Below are 22,252 nucleotides of genomic sequence, written 5' to 3'. Positions count from 1 at the left end.
TCTTTGTTTTTTATTTTAGGAGATGGGGTCTCACCTTGTCACCCAGGCACAGTGGTGCCATCACAGCTCGCTGCAGCCTTGAACTCCTGGGCTAAGGATCCTCCTACCTGAGCCTCCTGAGTAGCTGGGACTGTAGGTATACATGACGATACCTGGCTAATTTTTAAATTGTTTTGTAGACATGGGGTCTCACTTTGTTGGCCAGGCTGGTGTCAAACTCATGGCCTCAAGTGACCCCTCCACCCCTGCCTCCCATCCTAGAGGTATGTGCCACCACAAGGAGCACTTGTTCAATTTTCTAAAAAAAAAATTTCTAGCTCTCCCTCTCCCTTTCCCTCTCCCTCCCCCTCCCCCTCCCCCTCCCCCTTCGGTCTCCCCCTCCCCCTCCCCCTCCCCCTTCGGTCTCCCCCTCCCCCTCCCCCTCCCCCTCCCCTCCCCCTCCCCCTCCCCCTCCCCCTCCTTCCTTCGGTCTCCCTCTCCTTCTTTTTTCGGTCTACCTCTGTTGCCGAAGCTGGACTGTACTGCGGTGATCTCGGCTTGCTGCAACCTCCCTGCCTCGGGCTCCTGTGATTCTCCTGCCTTAGCCTGCCGAGTGGCCTGGGATTACAGGCGTGCGCCGCCACGCCTGACTGGTTTTTGTGTTTTTGGTGGAGACGGGGTTTCGCCCTGTTGACCGGGCTGGTCTCCAGCTCCTGACCTCGAGTGATCTGCCCGCCTCGGCCTCCCGAGGTGCTGGGATTGCAGACGGAGTCTCGCTCACTCAGTGCTCAGTGTTGCTCAGGCTGGAGTGCAGTGGCTTGATCTCGGCTCGCTACAACCTCCACCTCCCAACCGCCTGCCTTGGCCTCCTAAAGTGCTAAGATTACATCCTCTGCCCCGCCGCCACCCCGTCTAGGAAGTGAGGAGCATCTCTGCCTGGCCGCCCATCATCTGGGAAGTGAGGAGCGCCTCTGCCCGGCCGCCATCCGGTATAGGAAGTGAGGAGCGTCTCTGCCCGGCCGCCCATCATCTGGGATGTGAGGAGCGCCTCTGCCCGGCCGCCCCGTCTGGGAAGTGAGGAGCGCCTCTGCCCTGTCGCTCCGTGTGGGAGGTGAGGAGCATCTCTGCCTGGCTGCCCCGTCTGGGAGGTGAGGAGTGCCTCTGCCCGGCCGCCACCCTGTCTGGGAGGAAGTGAGGAGCACCTCTGCCTGGCTGCCCCGTCTGGGAGATGAGGAGCACCTCTGCCCGGCCGCCCCATCTGGGAGGTGAGGAGCGCCTCTGCCTGGCCGCCACCCCGTCTGGGAGGAAGTGAGGAGCGCCTCTGCCCGGCCGCCCCCTCTGGGAAGTGAGGAGCGCCTCTGCCCGGCCGCCCTGTCTGGAAGGTGTACCCAACAGCTCCGAAGAGACAGCGACCATCGGGAGTGGGCCATGAGGACGACGGCGGTTTTGTTGAAAAGAAGGGGGGAAGTGTGGGGAAAGGAAGGAGAGATCAGATTGTTGCTGTGTCTGTGTAGAAAGAGGTGGGCATAGGAGACTCCATTTTGTTCTGACTAGGAGAAATTCTTCTGCCTTGGGATGCTGCTGATCTGTGGCCTTTCCCCCAGCCCCCTGCTCTCTGAAACATGTGCTGTGTCAACTCAGGGTTAAATGGATTAAGGGCGGTGCAAGATGTGCTTTGTTAAACAGATGCTTGAAGGCAGCATGCTCTTTAAGAGTCATCACCACTCCCTAATCTCAAGTACCCAGGGACACAAACACTGCAGAAGGCCGCAGGGACCTCTGCCTAGGAAAACCAGAGACCTTTGTTCATGTGTTTATCTCCTGACCTTCTCTCCACTATTATCCTATGACCCTGCCATATCCCCCTCTCCGAGAAACACCCAAGAATCATCAATAAATACTTAATTTAAAAAAAAAAAAGAAAACTTAAAAAAAAATTTCTAAAGTAAGGCTGTGGGATGATGGCAGGAAGATAAAAGAAAAACAGAAGAATAAGTTAAAATGACTTATTCACACATATTCTTTTGACAGCAAGAAGAACTTTTAGTATATACATTCCTTACAAACAAACAAAAGGCAGATAAACAATGTTGTATAGGAACTTCAACACACACCGTACAATATTCCCATTTTGCTGACATAAGTTATGGAAATTTCTTGGTTTACTTGAGTGTCGCTACCAGTATTTTGCTTCTCTGATGATTTTTATCAACTTCCTCATCTGTTAACTTCTCTCCAGGGTATGTCATATCATGACATACTGCTGCTGCATGAACATGGCCAGTGTCTTCCTGTTAAACATGTAGAATGCTTTCCTAATTTCTCTTTTTACCTTCTGTCTTTGTGTTTTGCATTTTTCTTACTTTTATTGTCAGAAACTCCAGAAAGTCAATCGTACTAATTTATCACCATTTGCTTTATTAATTTATACTTTGCTTATATGGAATTTTGCCCAACAGACCTCATTACAATTTCTAACCTGTTTTATTTTGTTTTTTTTCTGAGACAGGGTCTCCCTCTGTTGTCCAAGGCTGGAGTGTAGTAGTGCTATCACAGCTGACTGCAGCCTCAACCTTCCAGGCTGAAGCGATCCTCCCATCTCAACCTCCCACGTGGCTGAGACTATAGGTGCTTGCCACTATGCCCAACTAATATTTGGAATTTTCCTATACGTGGATTCCAGAGGGGTGACAGCGAAACGTGAGTAAGCATGGATTTTGGTATATGCAGAGATGGGGGGCTGGAACTAATTCTGTATACTGAGGGACGACTGTATATGTTTTTACAATTATGCTGTAGGATACATACTGTTGCATAGCCTTGAAAATAATAATTTTTAATTGAGTGGAATAATAATAATATTGATAAAACTAGCAGCTGGCCAGGTGTGGTGGCTCACACTGGTAATCGCAACACTTTGGGAGGCTGAGGCAGGAGGATGGCTTGAGGCCAAGAGTTTGCGATAGGCCTTGGAAACAAAGGGAGTCACCATCCCTACAGAAAAATACATGAATTAGCCTAGTGTGGTGGCATGTTCCTGTAGTCCCAGCTACTTGGGAGGCTGAGGTGGGAGGATCACTTGAGCCCAGGGAGGCTGAGACTGCAGTGAGTCATGATCAGGCCTCTGCACTCCAGCCTGGGTGACAGAGTGAGACCCTGTCTCAAAACAACAAAAAAGTAGCAGCTAACATCAACTGACCTTTTACCAGGTGCCTATTAATACCATAGTTTAATTTCTCACAACTGTTTCTTATTTCACTTACCAACTCTGTCTTCAGTTACTCCCAGATTTTTACTGTGTTTGTACAGGTGACCTTTTGTTTAGATTGAATTGTCTCCCCAGAAGTAAGATTACTGTGAGTCATGGTGAATGGACATTCTCATTACCCTTGATGTAAATTGACAAGGTTTTGGATGCCTCCCAGCTATAATCTTAGCACTTTGGGAGGCTAAGACAGGAGGATTGCTTGAGGCCAAGAGTTGGAGGAGGCAGTATGGTAGTATGGTGAGACCCTGTCTCTATTATTTTAAAAAATTGACAAGCTTTACCCTGGAAGGCTTATACACAATTTAAACACCCCTCATAGTATAAGAAAGTGCCCATTTGACTGCACCTTTGCCAGCACAGGGTATTATAATTTAGTAAGTCATTTTTTGTTTGATTATTTTAAATAGATAAAAGACCTCATATTACTTTACTTGTCACATTTCAACATCTTTCCTTAGCTTATTAGCTCTATTTCTTTTCTGTCTGTAAATGGTTGTTGTTGTTTTGTTCTTTGAGACAGGGTCTTGCTCTGTCACCAGGCTGGACTGTAGTGGCGTAATAATGCCTCACTGCAGCCTTGACCTCCCAGGCTCAAACTTCAGCATTCCGAGTAGCTGGGACTACAAGTGTGCACCACCACTCCCAGCTAATGTTTTTCTTTTTTTGGATAGAGACAGGGTCTCACTGTGTTGTCCAGACCGGTCTCTAGCTCCTGGCCTTAAGCAATCCTCCTGCATTAGCTTCTCAAATTGCTGGAATTTCAGGCATGAGCCACCATGCCTGGCCTGGGCTAGTCCTATATTCTCTAGAGTTCTCTTTACTTTGTGCTAGCCAATCTCTCATTATGCTGTTCACCTGTTACAATGAATAATTCTCTGTATTAAATTTTACCACTTTAAACTTTTGAGTGGTTTATGCTTCCTGATTGGACTGTGACTAATATGCTAGGAAGGGTCCCAGGAGATAAACCCACACAGATGGGATTTGGGCATAGGTTTGGTTTCCCAGGGGGCAGTGCTGAGCTCTTTGCCAGTGAGAAATGGAATGCTGGTGATTTCCAGGAAGTGACCTCACAGTGACTCAAGCTACCACTTACTGTTTGTTGATTGTGACAAAATGCCAGCTGAGGCACATGCCTTGGGAGCTAAGTGGTTGCTGCACTTGACCACTATGAAGACTGGTGTGGGAAGGGTCGTTTTGGATGCACTTGAGCAGGGGTCCCCAACCCCTGAGCCATGGAGCCGTAAGGAGCCACACAGCAGGAGGTAAGTGGTGTCGAGTGAGGGAGTGAGGGAAGCTCCGTCTGTATTTACAGCCACTCCCCTTTGCTCACATTCCCACCTGAGCTCCACCTTCTCAGATCAGCAGCAGCATTAGATTCTCATAGGAGAACGCACCCTGTTGTGAACCGTGCATGTGAGGGATCTAGGTTGTGCTGTCCTTATGAGAATCTAATACCTATTGATCTGTCACTTTCTCCCATCACGCTCAGGTGGGACCATCTAGTTGCAGGAAAACAAGCTTAACACGCCCACTGATTCTACATTATGGTGAGTTCTATAATTATTTTATTATATATTATAGTGTAATAATGGAAATAAAGTGCCTAATAAATATAATGTGCTTAAATCTTTTGGCCCAGCTCCTACCTCCCGGCAGCCTCTCCAGGCCCAGAACTTTCTCCAGTCAGCCTCTACAGACCAAGCTCATGACTCACAATGGCCTATTTAGGGCCATACCCTACCTCACGGCAGTCTCCGCAGATGAGGCTACTGCCTCACAACAGCCTGCACAGGCACAGCTCCATCGTTACAATGGCCTCTTTAGACCCAGCTCCTGCCTCCCAGCCTTCTCTCCAGGCCCTGAACTTTCTCAAGTCGACCTCACCAGGCCCAGCTCCTGCCACTCATTGGCCTCCCAAGGGCCAGCTTTTGCCTCACGGCCACCTTCCAAGACCCAGCTCCTGTTGTACAGTGGCCTCTTGAGGCCCATCTTCTGACTCCCGGCAGCCTGTACGGGCCCAGCTCCTGCCTTACAACGGCCTCTTTAGTCCCAGCTCCTGCCTCTTTGCAGGAGGCCCAAATGTCCTCAAGTCCAGGCCACAAAATCCAGGGCCAAAATGTCCACAAGTTGGCCTCTCAAGGCCCAGCTCCTGCCTTTCGCTGGCGTCTCCAGGCCCAGCTGCTGCCCCCAGGTGGCCTCTACAGGCCGTGCTCTTGCTTCTGACTGTGTGTGGAGGTCCAACTCCTGCCTCAGAACAACCTCTTCTGGCTCAGCTCCTGCCCAGCTCCTAGTGGCCTTTGTAGGCCCAAAACTGCCTCAAGTCAAACTTTCCGGGCCCACCTTCTGCCTCCCAATGGCCTGGACAGGCCCAGCTCCTGCGTGACAATGGCCTCTCCAGGCCCAGCTTTTGCCTCACAGAGGCCTTCCCCAAACAAGGTACTACCTGCCTCCTAGCAGCCTCAACAGGCCCAGATCCTGCCTCACACTAATCTCATTAGGCCCAGCTCATGCCTCACGGTGGCCTCCAGTCCCAGCTCCTGCCCCCCGACAGGCTGTCCGTGCCCGAAACTTCCTCAAGTTGGCCCCTCCAGGCACAACTCCTGCCTAACATTGGCCTCTTTAGGCACAGCTCATGCCTTGGTGGCCTCTCCAGGCCCAGCTCCTGCATCCCAGCAGCTTCTCTAGACCGAGAACTTTCTCAAGTCTGCCATTCCAGGCCCAGCTCGTGCCTTCCGTCAGCCTCTACAGGCTCAACCTCTGCCTCACAGCAGATTTTCCTGGCCCAGCATGTGCCTCACCGCAACCCCCTAGGCCAAGCTCCTGCCTTTCAGCAGCCTCTACAGGCCCCACTCCTACCTCAGTGGCCTCTCTAGGGCAAGCTTATGCCTCACAGTGGCCATTCTGGCCCAGCTTTTGCCTTTTGGCAGCATCTCCAGACCCAGAACTTCCTCAAGTGGGCCTCTCTAGGCCCAGCTCTTCCTCCCGGCGGCCTCCGCAGGCACAGACTGTTGTCAAGTCGGCCTGTCCAGGGTCAGCTCCTGCCTCCCGGCAGCCTCTGCGGGCCCAAGTCGTCCTCAAGTCAGCCTCCCCAGGCCCAGCTCCGGCCTCTTGGCGGCCTCTCCAGGTGCAAAACTTCCTCGAGTCAGCCTCTCCAGGCCCAGCTCCTCCTGCCTCCCAGTGGCCTCTTTCGGCCCAGCCCAGCTCATGCCTCCCGGCGGCCTTCCCAAGCCCCACTTTTGACTTTCGGCGGCCTCTGCAGGCCTGAATTTGACCTCCAGTCGGCCTCTCCAGGCCCGGCCTCCTGCCTCCCGAAGGCCTGCACCGGCCAAGCCTCTGCCTCACAGCGGACTCTCCATGCCCAGCTAGCTCTCGCCTCACTGCGGGCTCCCCATTCCAAAGCTCCTGCCTCTTGGCCGCTTCGGCAGGCCCAGCTCCCGCCTGCCAGTGGCCTCTTCAGGCCCATGGGGCTCATTCCTCACAATGGCCTTTCCAGGCCCCGTTTTTCCCTTCCGGCAGCCTCTTGGCCTCTAATTGTTTTATCTTTTTTGTATAAATCCCAAAATATGGAATTTTGAAATATTTCCACCATTATATAAATATTTTGGTAGGTAATTTATTTGGAGTGAGTTTCTGCACCAAGCCCGATTTTTTTATTTTATTTTCCTTATTACTTGGTGTTAAACAGGTTTAATGACGGTCATGGCAACTTTTTGGCACAATAAGAAATATCGCCCATGATCAACGTGCTCTGTTCTGGGGAAGGGGGCAAAGCCAGGGTGAATCACTTTCTTAAAAAGTATAACTCAAGTTGGGAGTGCAGAGGGAATGGGGAGAAACCCTCCCGCTGCCTGTGTCAAAGTGCAGGAGCCCCCACCCCCATACTCACCTGAGTCCAGCCCCTCTGGGGAAAGAAGGGGTGCATGAACTCCCCCTATTCCACAGGCGCCTCCCTGTGGCCCAAGGCCCTCTTCACACTCCATCTTGTAGCCCCAGCAGGAGCTATTTTCAGAAAAGTGAAAAGCTCTGAAGGTCCCACACTTCATGGTATGTACAGGGGCTCGGAGGAGGGAAACTGCCCAGCTTTCCCCCGGCACAGCTGCAGGGGTAGGGGGTATATATAAGAGGAACAGGCCTTGGCCAGGCGTGGTGGCTCACGCCTGTAATTCCAGCACTTTGGGAGATGGAGGCAGGCGGATCACGATGTCAGGAGATCAAAATCAGCCTGGCCAAGATGGTGAAACCCTGTCTGTACTAAAAATACAAAAATTAGCCGGACATGGTAGCGTGCACCTGTAATCCCAGCTACCCGGAAGGCTGAGGCAGGAGAATGGCATGAACCCGGCAGGAAGAGGTTGCAGTGAGCCAAGATCACACCACTGCACTCCAGTCTGGGCGACAGAGCAAGACTCCGTCTCAAAAAAAAAAATAATAATAATAAAAAAAGAGAAGCAGGCCTTATTCTGAAAGGATTAAATGGCTTTACCCGGGAGAAGATAACCATCTTGCCCTCCATTGCTACCCCCACATACTGTCCATGTTCTCAGGGGGTACTGTGAGTCCTGGGATCTTCTTTGGGGTCGCCCACGTGCCTGTGGTAGTTATGGAGAGACCCAGGTGTTGAGGCAGGGCTGGGGTGTCCCCTTCCAGCCAGGCTGTGGAGGCCCCAACTCTGGGGCAGAGGCAGTGGCAGGGCAGCCAGGGTTGCACCAGAGCCTGAGCAGGGTGAGGTGGGGTCAGGCAGGGCTGGGAGTCAGGGCAGGGGCAGCAGCAGTGGACCCGCTATGCACACATCTTCTTCTCCAAGGTTTGTGTGCAGAACATCCTGCCCATGCTGCCCCAGCAGCTTCAGTTGGCACCTGCCCCAGTCCAGCCTCTGGGACCCATGTAGCGGCTCCCAGCGGCCCTGCACCCACCAGCAGCATCTGTTTCACCTGCAGTTGAAGATCCGTGAGGTGCCCAGAAGATCATGCAGTCATCAGTCCCATGGAGCAGCCCACGAGGCTGAGCCTTCTCCCACTGGACCGCCCCCCAACTGGCACCACTGCTGCCCTTGCCCCTACTCTCAGCCTCACGTGACTCGGGCAGAGGCAGTGGTGGGGCAGCCAGGGCAGCGTCAGAGTCTGAGCCGGGTGAGGTGGGGTCAGGACCCCCGCAGGGCTGGGAGTCAGGGCAGGGGCAGAACAAACCATGGAGGGGAAGATGCGTGCATAGTGGGCCTGGAGAGCAGCTGTGGCCTAGTGGACAGGAAGAAGCAGTGGGCCTGGAAGAGCTGCATGATCAGGGCCGGCACTGGTCCAGGGCGCATGCAGTGAAGAGGACAGCGCCTTCTCGGTCTCCGGTTCCCTGAGCCCGTCCTCGGCTTCTCCACCTGTACAGGCAAAGGGGAAGCTGTCCCCATCACACATGGCACACTTGGGGGTGTTGGGCTTTGGGCTGCAGCTAGAGCATCTTCTCATCTTGCATTTGGGCGTGGTGGGGTCCTCCAGTGCAGGATCCCTGTCCGTGGAGTTCCCTCTGCCCCAACCCCCAATGCCCAGTCAGTTTCTCCTCTTCAGGCTCTGCCCCCCGGGTGGCTCAGCCCAGCTCCTGACTAGGAAAGCCTTAGTGTTGGGAGGGACCGCGATGACTGAGGGGCCTGGTAGCTCCAGGTCACCCACACTTTCAGGTCTCTTGTACCAGAAGGTGGCAGGATCCATTGGGAGGAAACAGGTCACCTTGGAAGGCGTGCCTGGGTCCCCATCCCCAGGGGTAGGGGCCGTAGGGGGCCCGCTCTGCTGCCCTGACCAGACTCCTGGGCTTTGAAGGCTCCTGGGCCCAGTAAGAAGGAGGTGGGTGCCAAGGTTGAGGAGGAAGCATCTGAGTATGTGTAGGAGGAGGACGGGGTGGGACCATAGACTTTGCCAAAAACTGCAGATGGATCGGGGGACCCTGGGGGCTCAGAATCCAGCAAGGGGTGGCAGGAGTAAAGGAGGAAGGAATGACAGGTGCAAATACCTTCCCACCAAAGCCGTTGTTGCCCTCTGGCTCCTCCCCAGAGCTGTCCCCACTCTCAGTCGGTCACCCACTCCTTGAACTTGAGATCAGTGTCAGTGGTGCTAAAGCCGTCATCAGCAATGACATCATCACCCCCTCCTCCTCATGGATGACCATGTGCTTCTCGTCACTCGCTGTGTCCTCACTGGTCATGTGCTGGGAATGAGCAGCTCAGATGGGCAGCAGCAGAGCTGCCCACTGGTCACCTCCCTCACCAGGGGCTGCAAAGTGGCCTGGAGCTCCATATTGAGTAGAAGGCTTTGGGGCAGAGTAAGATGCAGTGCCAGACACCACCTGTGTCAGTTCCTGTAGTGCCTGACGGTCCATTTCCCTGCCGTCCAGGCTGTGTACCCCCCTGTGGGAGAAGGCTTGGGCCAGGCTGATCCAGGTTCCCTGACTGTGTGCAGCCGTTCTGCCCCACAGAAGCTGGTCCTTGGTATCCGAACTCTGGAGTGTCTGGGCTGCAACTGACAGGAGTTCAGAGGACACCCCAGGGGCAGTGGCAGTGCCCGTCTCTGATATGCTCCGCTCCCACGAGCCCTTGTACGCTCCTGCTAGCCCCTGGCTTGTGGGCTTGGCATCTGAGCTGGACTTCTTTCAGTCCTTGTTGCAACTGGGCCACCTTCACCTGGAAGGCCAGGTCGTGGTACTTCTGCGTCTCATTGGGCCCTAGGGTGTACCACCGCTCGCTCAGGATCTGGCTGATGGTCCGGTTATCCTGGTTGGGGTGACCCTGGTGCACCCTGCCAGGGCCTGGTGCCGCTTGCTGAAGATCATGACCACCACTCATGGGCCACCGGATGTGGTCCTTGTCCCATTTGTTGGGGCTGCGTCCATCCTTCTCAGAAGATGAGTCCTGTTCCTTGCACAGGGCGCTGAGGGACTGGGCCTGACATCATCTGAGTGGTTGAGGCAACTGGGTGTCAGGAGACATGATGGAGAGGAAAGCATCATCGTGGTCGTTCTCTGTCTCACTATCCAGCAGGAACTCCCCTGAGGGGCCCAGGGCTCCTCCTCCATGGTGGGAGGTGGCCTTTTACCAGGTTCCACCACCCCCAAAGTGTGTGGGGTTCTGGGCCCTGGGCTTTCAGGGCAGGTGGCTCCAGGGGGCCGCCCAGGGTCAGCACTCCCTGTCCCACCTGGTGGACACTCGGGAGCAACAGCTGCTGACTTGGCAGGTTCTTTGCTCTGGTTGGAGGCCACTGAGTGACTGGCAGGTTGCTGGGCCTCACGCAGCTGCAGGGAGGGGTCAGGAAGGGGACAGAGTACCAGGAGAACACAGCCACAGAGCAAGGTCCCACGTTCCTCCACACAAACATGCTGACGCCACCGGAGGCCTCGCTGGATGCAGACATCAGGGGCCTGTGGGCCAAGTACATGGTCTGGGCAGGGGGTTCCTGGGAGGGGCTCACACCTCAGCCCCCTCCTCAGCCAAGGCAGCTTGGACCCACGGAAGGGGGGATGGGAGGGGAGCACGAGGCCAGGCCTCAAGTTTTTTTTTGTTTGTTTGTTTTTTTGAGATACAGTTTGGCAGGCTGGAGTGCAGTGGTGCGATCTCAGCTCACTGAAACCTCCACTTCCTGGGTTCAAGCAATTCTCCGGCCTCAGCCTCCCAAGCATATGCACCTTTACAGCTGAATATTATATATTTTCTTATGCTTTCATGTGATTAATTAGCATTCCTTTTTTTCTTTTTGAGACAGAGTGTTGTTCTGTCGCCCAAGCTGGAGGGCAGTGGTGTGATCTCGACTCACTGCAACCTCCGCCTCATAGTTTAATTGATTCTCCTGCCTCAGCCCCCTGAGTAGTTGGGATTACAGGCACCCGCCACCACACCTGGCTAATTTTTTGTATTTTTAGAAGGCGTGGGTTTTTGCCATGTTGGCCTGGCTGGTCTTGACCTCCTGACCTCAAGTGATCCACCCTCCTCGGCCTCCCAAAATGCTGGGATTACAGGCATGAGCCACCACACCCAGCTGCTTTCTTTCATTTTTACTTGAAAAACTCCGTTAAGCATTTCTTTTAAAGTAGACCTAGTGGTGGCTCATGCCTATAATCCCAGCACTCTGGGAGGCCAAGGTTTCAGGATTGCTTGAGCCCAGGAGTTCAAGACCAGCCTGGGTAACATAATGAGACACCATCTCTACAAAAAATGCAAAAATTAGCTGAGCATGGTGGCACGCACCTGTAGTCCCAGCTACCTGGGATGCTGAGGTGGGAGGATCACTTGAGCCCGGGAAGTCACAGCTGCAGTGAGCCATGATTGCACCACTGCACTCCAGCCTGAGCAACAGTGTGAGACCCTGTTTTTTATTTTTTATTTTTATTTATTTATTTTTTAAAGACATAGATAGGTAGCTAGAGTAATACAGAGATGAAAGGGAGAGTATTCACACATACTTCTTAAAATAGAAATTACTAAATTTTATTTTACTTAAAAAGTTAACAGAAAATGACATATTTGTGAAATTAAAGAATTTTTTTTTACTACTAGAGATATTAATTCCCAAAAGAGTCATTTAACATTAAGAAAAATGATTATGGTTATAAAAGCTACTAAATGGGCATATTTCACAGCACACACACAGACATACACACACAGCCACACACACACAACTCTAAGAGTGATTCTGTGTTTTCTAGGGGAGAAAATATATTTTATTTTCTTTCCCTCATAGGTTCTTAGGTGAAATAGCCTCCTAAAAATAAAAGTCAGCAGAAGTTTGGCTGGGCACTGTGGCTCATGCCTGTAATCCTAGCAATTTGGGAGGCTGAGATGGGTGAATCACCTGAGGTCAGGAGTTTGAGACCAGACTGGAAAACATGGTGAAACCCCATCTTTACTACAAATACAGAAAGTAGCCAGGTGTGGTGGCAGGCGCCTGTAATCCCAGCTACTCAAGAGGCTGAGGCAGGAGAATCGCTTGGACCTGGGAGGCAGAGGTTGCAGTGAGCCAAGATCGTGCCTCTGCACTCCAGGCTGGGCAACAGAGCAAGACTCCATGTCAAAAAAAAAAAAAAACAGTTTATTGAGTCATTGCTGTACCCATCATACAGGAAAGGCTTCTCAGTTCAAGTGGATTTCTTTCTCAAGGCAGTGGCTTAAGGGCCTTGCTTAAATAGTATTTTAACAAAGACTCATAAATCCTATAGTGACAAGAGAGCATCTTCAGGTTTCCAAAAGGTGGGAAAATGTCGGAAGGTAAATCTATGGGAAGAGAAAAGTCTCTGGCGCTTTTGCCTATGAGCTTATAAGCAAACCCTGCAAATCCTGTCTTTAGGTGGGAAAGGCAGAGAGGAGGCAGGAAGACCTTTTGTCTTTGTAAATTGCCGTCCTGCCATCAGGCAAGCGGAGGGAAGGGTAGAGTGTCCCCTGCCCTTTAATATTCTTCAGCTCTACAATCCCTAGTATATTGCAGAAGAATATTTTGGTTTCTTTCCGTTTTAACCACATATTTCCACTTTTACAGCATCCATTGATATCCTGGTACATGGTAAAACTTTCTCTTTGATAGACTGCTGCAGATATCCAATTCCAAGAATGTCTGTGAGGACTTCATCCTGTTGCACTCTCTCCCACTACTCCCTTTTGCTGACCTCTTTATTATTATTGCTTAGAATTCTTTTTCTTTTTTGGCTTATGGCTCTGATGTGGCTGGAAGTGCACTCTCTTAGAAGAGGAGGATAGCTTGAGAGTTAAGTCTCATAAGGCCAGTATCATACATATTGTATTAGTCTATTCTCATGCTGCTATGAAGAAATACCCGAGACTGGGCAATTTATAAAGGAAAGAAGTTTAATTGCCTCACAGTTCCACAGGGCTAGGGAGGCCTCAGGAAACTTACAATCATGAGAGAAGGGGAAGCAAACACGTCCTTCTTCACATGGCAGCAGCAAGGAGAAGTGCTGAGCAATGAGGGGAAAGCCCCTTATAAAACCATCAGATCTGGTGAGAACTCACTCACTATCACCAGAACAGCATGGAGATAACACCCTCATGATTCAATTACCTCCCACCAGGTCCCTCCCACCACATGTCAGGATTATGGGAACTACAATTCAAGATGAGATTTGGGTGGGGACACAGCCAAAGCATATCACCAAACCATATCATATTCAGCAGGTTTGAGGGAAATGCTATACATATTTATAAGGGAATTGGGTAAACACATATGTCACATACATCCCACATTTACTTTGAGACTGAGTTTTAGCATTAAAACGAGATGGAATTTGGCTCTTTACAACAAAAAGTGAACTACAGGATACACAGACAGTTTGTGCAAATCCTCTATAAGCTGCTGAAACTGGCCAAAGGCCTGCAGTAGCTTATCAGAAAAGAATGTTTGTGAGGCCCGTCCTCTGTCCAATCAGAGTTGTAGTGGTCTGGGTTGTAAATCAGAATTGATAGCTCCTATTGTTAGGGAGTTTAGCCAAAGAAATTTAGACATTTGCCATGCCAGCCAGGCCCTGAACCCTCTGCCCGTAGGTAACTTCATTTTCTGAAGCTTTGAGTGCAACTTAGTTGATAAAGTGGTGTCTATTTTGGTCTCTCAGATCACAAACTTTCTTTTCTTTTTTTTCTTTTTTTTTTTTTTTTGAGATTACTCAGGGATTACAGTCCTAAGCCACCACACCTGGCTCCAGATCATACTTTCTTCCATGCCATTAATTTGCTTTCAGCCCTGTTTAGTCTGTTTCTTATTGCATCTAGTTAATTTATTACATTTGTAATGTGGAGAAATATGAGTCAGTACAAAGAAGTAAGAAAGGAAGAAAAAGTAAAAATAAAAACCAAAAAAGCAGAACAAAGAGAAAGTCCAAAATGGTGACTATCTTCTGTCTGTGTATAAAAGACTGTGAAGTAGGGCACACCTCCATAAGAGAAGTCACAGGGAGCCACATCTACCCACCCATATTTATGTCCTTTGACTTGCTTTTTTCTTCTTCTTTTGTGTTTATTCCTCCTCCGCAAGTAAGTCACTGCACCCAGGAGAGAGACCGTTGGATAGGAGGGGGGAACAGGTGTTGTTCCTCTGGTGATCTTGGACATCAGATTTTTTTTTGCAACCTACAAAACTATAAAGTGAAGTTTTGGCAGTTCCTCAGAAAGTTACCAGTGGAGTTTCTTTTCTTTCTTTCTTTTTTTTTTTTTTTTAAACAAGGAGTTTATTTAAACAACAAGACGCTTGACTTGAAGGGAAAACTATCTAGGATTCTTTTTTTTGTTTTAGAGTAATTTATCCCTACTTAAAGACAGATTGCCCTACATGTAACAGCTACGTACAAAAAAGTTATAAAAGTGTCCTTGGTTTTACAATGATAAATGAAAAACATTAAAATTCTGCAATTGAACGAGGTATGCAAGGATTTTTGTGTTGTTGTTTTTTTGTTAAAATAGTGAGAGCAAAATAACTTACTGGAATATAAAGATAAGAGCTGAATGAGCATGCCACTAATGGAGAAAGGGGGTATTTTCGCAGAATCAGTATTTTTCCCCATCCCATCTCCACTTGATGTCAATCAAAACATACCATTGGCTGTTTAGTTTAAAAAAATGCAATATGCTTGTGCACATATACCAGCTACTTTATGTACAATAAAGGAATGGGGAAGGGGGAAATGAAAGAATAGAGAAAACTATACGATAGTAGTCAGGATGTGGTGGAACCAAATTGCAGTTTTCTAATTGAGAATGTCATGTTGGTCTTTAAAGAACAGAGTTCTGGAGTAAAGAAGCAGGTTCCTTTTTCAGTAGACACCTCTCGTCTGCTGTTGGAACACATCAATTGTATCTTCATCCTCCATTTCCAACTGTGCAGGTGTGTCTGTTTCATTGATTGGTTGCCCGTCGAAACAGAATCTGATCCTCCTCATTGACAATCCCCGTTGTTCACAATAGGCTTTCATTAGTTTACTAAGTGGTGTATGCCTCTTAAACTGCACCACAGAACCATCCTGCCCCGCCACCTTCAAATTAATATGATCGTTGTTCTCCGACTTGACTCCTTCCTTGGGCTTTTCGTCGGCCATGGCGAGCGCCGAAGTGTATGTTTTTCCTACCTCTGCTCATTGTCATAGAGCATTTTAGTTGTTTACACCATTATTTGTACTTTCTAATATTATACGGAATAGATTGTGACTTACGAGCCATAGGAATTTGTTAGAAATGGCCAAGGGAAGCACTACAGAATTTCAGTTCATTCCATTCACATAATTTAATTTCAGCTTATGTATGTCTCCTAAATAATATTAAAACGGGCCTAAAAATCAGCAAATAAGTTACTTCAGTTTAGAACAGTAATTTCAAACTCGTTTATGTCTGATAAAATAGCATAATGTAACAGCAGTCTAATCTCATAAATTGTAGTGTGTCATTTCTATTTTAGTGGTGGGTTGGTGTCACTCAGAAATGAAAAAAAAAAAAAAGCCACTTGGGCTTTTTGATAAATAATGTATACTGTGAAATTTCATCAAACGTTCCACCAGAAGAGTTCACGCCCACTATCTCAGGTGATACATGTGTTGAAAATGTAGTTTAAAAGGGATTTCTGGGGCCCAGCGCAGAGGCTCATGCCTGTAATCCCAGCACTTTGGGAGGATGAAGTGGGCGGATCACAAGGTCAGGAGTTCAAGACCAGCCTGACCAACATGGTGAAACCCCATCTCTACTAAAAATACAAAAAAAAATTAGCTGGGTGTGGTGGTGCACACCTGTAATCCCAGCTACTCAGGAGGCTGAGGCAGGGGAATTGGTTCAACCTGGGAGGCAGAGGTTGCAGTAAGCAAAGATTGTACCACTGCACTCCAGCCTGGTGACAGAGTGAGACTCTGTCTCAAAAAAAAAAAAAAAGGGACTTCTGTGCATCTTCTGGGTAGAAGAGGTGGCAATGTTGTGGAAGTATTAAAATTGCGGTGATGCAATTTCAGTGCCGTAGGTCACAGTGAGATGAGAGCTGAAATTTGTTCCAGAAAATATAAGTTGGGGTGATGGAGTTATCCTTCTAAGGATAACTTAGTTATGCTTATTGCTTAGTTATGCTTATATGCATAGTTGTGCTAATTCTGTAGCCACTAGTCACATTTCAAGTGTACAATAGCTGCATGTGGCCAGTAGCTCCCTTATTGGACACACAGGCTATGAGACAATAGCAGCGTTGCAGAAAATTCTCTCACAGCTCCCTACGACTTTCATCGAGGGTCTTTCATATTAGTGAACACTGCACACATCCATTTGGGTTCTATAAGTTGAAGCAATAAGTAAATAGGAGAACAGAAGAGAATAGATTCCTTTTGAGCGTAGTGATGGCGCATGTTGGAGAGTGAGTTGTTCACTGCACTTGCCATGTCACCCAGTTGTGTTCCTGAAGATCATCTGTGATTCAGCCTGTGTACTTCCTGACTGCCCCGCCGATGAGGAATCGATGAAAATGGCAGCCGTGTGCCCTTCTGTCTCCAGAGGGTCAGCCAGAGGCTGCTGGGCTCCTCTGTCACCTACACAGTCCAGGAATTGAGAGAGTTATGTAATTGTTAAACCCTAAAATTGGAAAAGAGTTAATTCAGTCAAATTCAATGAACAAAATTCAGCCACTGCTTAGGTTTCTTCCCAGAATAGCACCTCACTTTCTCCTGCCTTAGCTATCTGAAGTGGAATGAACTAAGTTGAAATCTGCTTCCCTGTAAGTCTAGTGCATTGGTCTGTTTCTGCTTTGAGACCTTACAGAATCAATATGTGGAAGAATATGCAAAGTGTTGTTCAGTCTTAAAATTCGTTATCTAAATTTTATTTTATTTTTCTTCTCTAGATCTGGATCTATAATGAACATGAATTGGTTTTAAATAGTCTCCTTTGTCTAGATATGTCAGAGACTCACTCATCAGACCTGCCACAGCTCATGAAATGCCACGGGTCAGGAGGATCCCAGCAGTGGACCTTTGGGGTGAGGAGTGCTCGGTGATGTTGGGAGAATGCGCAGAGGCCCACAAGGTTGAGTGAGGGGGTGTGGCAGATGAACTCATTTTCTACCTTGGAGGTGGTCTTCTCAGTCTGCAGTACAGTGGTCCCCCCAGAAACCACAGGTAGTACAAACCCTGTATATACTGTATTTTTTTCTAGAGAGAGACCTGTGATAAAATTTATCAATTAGGCACAGTAAGAGGTTCACAACAATAACTCAAATGAAACGGAACAGTTAGAACAGCATACCGTGTTTGCGCAGTGGCTCCCGCCTGTAATCCCAGCACTGAGAAGGCTGAGGTGGGCGGATTGCCGTAGCCCAACAGCCTGTTTGTTTTCTCTATAAAAACAAATCAATATACTATAATACAAATTGTGATTGCGGTCAGAAAATATCTTATTGTACTGTGCTGCAGATAACAAACAGCAGAAAACTAACCTTTGGATAAGAGGGGACTATTGTATCGGGATTCTTAAATGCTCCATATCTCCTCTGGATTTCCATGTTTTGCCAGTAATTGGCAGTATTTTTTTCTTGCTACCTTTTTTTCAGAAAAACAATTGGCTATACCAGGTGTCGGTTGGACAGTGCCTGAGAGCAGTGGATGCCCTGGGGCAGAAGGGCTCTGTCGCCATGGCAATCTGCGATGGCTCCTCTTCACAGCAGTGGCATTTGGAAGGTTAAGGTGGATGCTGTGGCGGGAACGTTGCTTCATCAGGCGTTGCCTCCCGTGTGGAGTTTTGGGCTTAGGAAAGCCTGGGTTGGGTGGAGCAGAGCCATCTTGGAGAGGATGACAGTTCCCTGTCCTCCTGGAGATGCCTGGGTGTGTTAGCAGAGGTGACACGTGTCTGACAGAGATGGGAGCTCTGAGTGTCCACAGGTGAAGAAATATGTTTCACCCAGACATTAAGGTCATTTTTGAGCTGCTGTTAAGGAATTTCTTGCTTATAGAGGCAAACCAGAGTATCATTTTAACCCTAGAATTGGGCTTGTACAGAAAGATAAAACCCAGGAAAATGGATGTTTCTATTCAGATTTATTTATGCCTCCTTTTAATCCCCTTTAATGATGCAGTGGTTTTTATCTGATCAGGAACTTGTCATGATTTCCTTTCTTAGACTTCATAGGAGATAGTGCTTTAAAAAAAAAAAAAAACTTCTATTATTTGTTTAGTATGTTGTAAGTAGATCATTTTAAAAAACTGAATCTATATTATGTTTAACTTCAGAAGGCATCATTTATAAGACAGTATGGCAGTTAACTATTATAAAATTATTTTGATGAATTATGATACAATCTACATGATAAAGAATCCTTCTGATTATTTAGGATATTTTGTCTTGTATTGGGGCCTCTGGTCTGAGGTGTGTTGCATGCTCTTGGACTCAGGTGATGACCCAGTAGGTTCGGTAGAGTCCTCTGCCTCTCAAGACGTGTCCCAGTTTCTTAGCTTGAGCTGTGTGACCTTAGATACTGGACATCGAAGTTGCCTGTGCAGCACCCAGGGAGAGCTGCTCAACCGGCAGTTGGATATAGAGGTCAGACTCTTGGAAGACGTAGCTCAATTAGAGAGAATACATTTGGGAATCACCTGCATATACTAAAAATTCTGAAATATAAAGTGAATTTTCCTCCCAAACCACATCTTAAGAGAAGAGATGGCCTCATATTGCAGGGGATGCACTCAGATATTTTATCTGAACCACAAAACAATTTAAGCACCACATCCTAAATATTTTATCTGTCATTTGACTTCAAAGGCCAGGATGGTACATATGGAAAACAAGAGCAGCAAGATGGTAGATTGAAATCCAACAGTGTCAATAATCACATTAAGTGTAATGAATGTAAATGCCACAGTTAAAAGGCAGATTAGATAAAAATGCAAGATCCAACTATATGCTGCCTATAAGAAACTCACTTTATGAATACATTAAAAATAGAAGGATGAGAAGATATATGAAAGACAGCTGAAAAGATAGACAAAGTAGATTTCAGCACAGAGGATATTACTATAGATGATATAGAGGGTCATTTCATGAATAAAAGGTTCAACTTATCAAGAAGAAATAATCCCAGTTTATCAGTTTTTGTGGCCTTTATTTTGAAGTTCTGTTAAAACTGCAAGAAGTACACCCATCCACAATTGTAGTAAGAGATTTCAACACACCTGTCAATAATTGATAGAACAAGTAGACAGAAAAACAACCATCTTGGCCTAATTGACACTACCCAGCAACACAATACTTGGAACATTTACCAAGATAGACCATATTCTGGGATATTGAGCAAGGTGTGATATACATATAGAAATTCAAGTCATGCAAAGTAGAATAGAAATCAATAACAGACACTTGGAAAAATCTCCAAATATTATAAAAAACTAGCACACTTCCCAATACCTTATGGGTCAGAGAAAAAAATCAAAAGGCTATTTTGAACTGACCAAAAATGAAAATACAACAGTGTGTGGCATGCAGCTAAAGCAGTACTTGGAAGTTTTATAGCATTAAGCACCTATATTAGAAAAGGATACAAGTCTCAATGACTTTAGCTTCCATCTTAACAGAAAAAGAGCAAGTTAGACAAAGAGGCAGAAATGAAATATTAAATACCAGAACAGAAATGAATGAAACAAAACAGAGAAAATAAAGCTAAAAGCTGATTTGAGAGATCAATAAAATTGATAAACCTCTAGCCAAAAAAAAACAAAAAAACAAAAACACCCTGAAATTACCAACATCAGGAATGAGTTGCAAGCTCACTAGAGTCTACAGATACTAAAAAGCATGCTGAACAGCAGCAGCTCTGATTCACTGCTGGTGGGAGTGCAAAGTGGTACAGCCACTCTGGCAAGTTTCTTCCTAAACATACTCTTAACCTATGATCTAGCAGTTGTGCTCCTTGGTGTTTACCCAAAGGAGCTGAAAACCACACGAAGCCTGCACATGGATTTTACAGCAGCTTTATTCATGACTGTCGAAACCTGGAAGCAAGATATCCTTCAGTACGGGAATGTTTTATAGCAGCTTTATTCATGATTGCTGAAACCTGGAAGCAAGCAAGATGTCCTTTAGTACAGGAATGTTTTATAGCGGCTTTATTCAGGACTGCCGAAACCCGGAAGCAAGATGTCCTTTAGTGCATGAATGGATGAACTATAGGATGAACTATAGTACATTCAGACGATGGAACATTCAGTGCTGAGAAGAATTAAGCCATAAGCCTTGAAAAGTCATGGAGGGATGTTAAGAATATATTACTCAGTGAAAGAAGCCAATCTGAAAAAACTACATATTGTAGCTGGAGTGCAGTGGTGCAATCATAGCTTGCTGCACCTTCAACCTCCTGGGCTCAAGTGATCCTCCTGAGTCAGCACCCTGCCCCACTCCCAGTAGCTGGAACTACAGGTACGTACCACTGTGCCCAGCTAATTAATTTTTTTTGTTTGTAGAGACAGGGTCTTGCTTGGTTGCACAGGCTGGTCTCAAACTCCTAGCCTCAAGTGTTCCTCCCACCTCAGCCTCCCAAAGCACTGGGATTACAGGTGTGAACCGCTACAGCAGCCTAGATAGAATGCATTATTTTTAAGAGGGATTATATGGGTTGGCTGTGTCCCCACCCAAATCTCATCTTGAATTGTAGTTCCCATAATCCCCATGTGTCCTCAGAGGGACCTGGTGGGAGGTAATTGAATCATGGGGCAGTTACCCCCATGCTGCTGTTCTCAAGATAGTGAGTGAGTTCTCATGAGAACTGATGGTTTTCTTAGGAGCTTCTCCCGCACTTCTTCTTGCTGCCATGACGTGAAGAAGGATGTGTTTGCTTCCCCTTCCACCATGATTGTAAGTTTCCTGAGGCCTCCGCAGCCATGAGGAACTGTGAGTCAATTAAACCTCTTTATAAATTACACAGTCTCCAGCTGTTCTTTATAGTGGTGTGAGAACAGATTAATACAAGAGGTTTGAAAATGGGTAATCAGTGCTAAATCTTGCAGGTGGCCAGGAGAAGGGATGTTAGCCACAAAGGTTTGTTTTTCCGAGACCCTTCAATCAATCACCCTCATGCTTAATTTTCCTACATGGAGCTTTAGGGGAAGCCATGAGGAACATGGTGTCTGACACATAGTAAGTGTTCAGTAAATATTTGCTGACCAGATGTAGTGGAAGTGCCTTATCTTCCAGTCTGTTTGGTCTCAGCTGCAGAAGCGAGATGATGAAGGGAATGTCATTGTTTGGAAAGCATCACAGTAAGACACACACGTTGTGCCACCACTGTGGCTCTAAGGCCCACCACCTCCAGAAGACGACCTGTGGCAAATGTGGCTACCCTGCCAAACACAAGAGGAAGTGTAACTGGGTGCCAAGGCTAAATGGCGAAATACCACTGGGACTTGTTGAATGAGACACCTAAAAATTGCTTGCCACAGATTGAGGCACAGATTCCGAAAAGGAACACACCTAAACCCAAGAGGGTAGCTGTTGCAGCATCCAGTTCATCTTAAGAATTTCAATGACTAGTCATGTGATAAGTGTTCTAGTTTTTAAAAATAAATAAATAAATATTTGCTGACCGAAAGTTGAATGCATAACTGAGTCATTGTGTCACAAAACAACTCCCTAATTTTCTGCAGTAAGCTTCCCTCTCTGTTGATATGACAATCCCCAACCCAGAGTTGGAGAATAAGTTTGTAAAAACATTAATATTACGCCTGTAATTCCAGCACTTTGGGAGGCCGAGGTGGGCAGATTGCTTGAGCCTAGGAGTTTGAGCCCAGCCTGGGCAACATGGCAAAGGCGAAACCCTGTCTCTACAAAAAAAATATAAAAATTAGTCAGGCGTGGTGGTGTGCGCCTATAGTGCCAGCTACTCAGGAGGCTGAGGTGGGAAAATCACCTGACTCCAGGAAGTCCAGGCTGCAGTGAGCCATGATTGCGCCACTGTCCTCCAGCCTGGGTGACAGGAGTGAGACCGTGACACACACACACACACACACACACACACACACACA

At 47.6% G+C, this 22,252-nt stretch overlaps 1 protein-coding gene, 1 long non-coding RNA gene and 3 pseudogenes across 7 annotated transcripts in view; 3 read left to right on the top strand and 2 right to left on the bottom strand.

Moving 5' to 3' along the window:
* The window catches only part of LOC112134350 (uncharacterized), a 31,940-nt gene extending 27,140 nt beyond the window's left edge, over positions 1-4,800 (top strand). For 5 of the 6 annotated variants that reach the window (XR_010140749.1, XR_008527244.2, XR_010140746.1 and 2 more), the window contains 3 exons: positions 20-136; positions 2,489-2,679; positions 4,740-4,800. This is a non-coding gene — a long non-coding RNA (uncharacterized LOC112134350). The remainder of the gene's footprint in view (positions 1-19; positions 137-2,488; positions 2,680-4,739) is intronic. The other variant, XR_010140750.1, reaches the window with a different exon arrangement.
* A 451-nt stretch (positions 4,801-5,251) lies between these two features.
* Positions 5,252-6,862, top strand: LOC129060473 (putative uncharacterized protein FLJ46235; annotated as a pseudogene).
* Positions 6,863-8,787: 1,925 nt separating this feature from the next.
* LOC103889185 (protein capicua homolog) lies at positions 8,788-10,662 on the bottom strand (annotated as a pseudogene).
* Positions 10,663-14,791: 4,129 nt separating this feature from the next.
* On the bottom strand, positions 14,792-15,395 carry LOC112134364 (small ubiquitin-related modifier 2-like). Its single transcript, XM_054559764.1, has one exon. It carries the CDS (start codon positions 15,314-15,316, stop codon positions 15,035-15,037), a length of 282 nt encoding a protein of 93 aa, XP_054415739.1. The 5' UTR covers positions 15,317-15,395; the 3' UTR covers positions 14,792-15,034.
* Positions 15,347-21,837, top strand: LOC129060472 (large ribosomal subunit protein eL37-like; annotated as a pseudogene).
* The last annotated feature ends 415 nt before the right edge of the window (positions 21,838-22,252 follow it).

The sequence above is a fragment of the Pongo abelii genome, chromosome 6 (genome assembly GCF_028885655.2).
Source record: "Pongo abelii isolate AG06213 chromosome 6, NHGRI_mPonAbe1-v2.0_pri, whole genome shotgun sequence".
NCBI classification, from domain to species: Eukaryota; Metazoa; Chordata; class Mammalia; order Primates; family Hominidae; genus Pongo; species Pongo abelii.
Note: the sequence above shows the minus strand (reverse complement) of the source record. Positions and strands in the feature narration are given on the sequence as shown.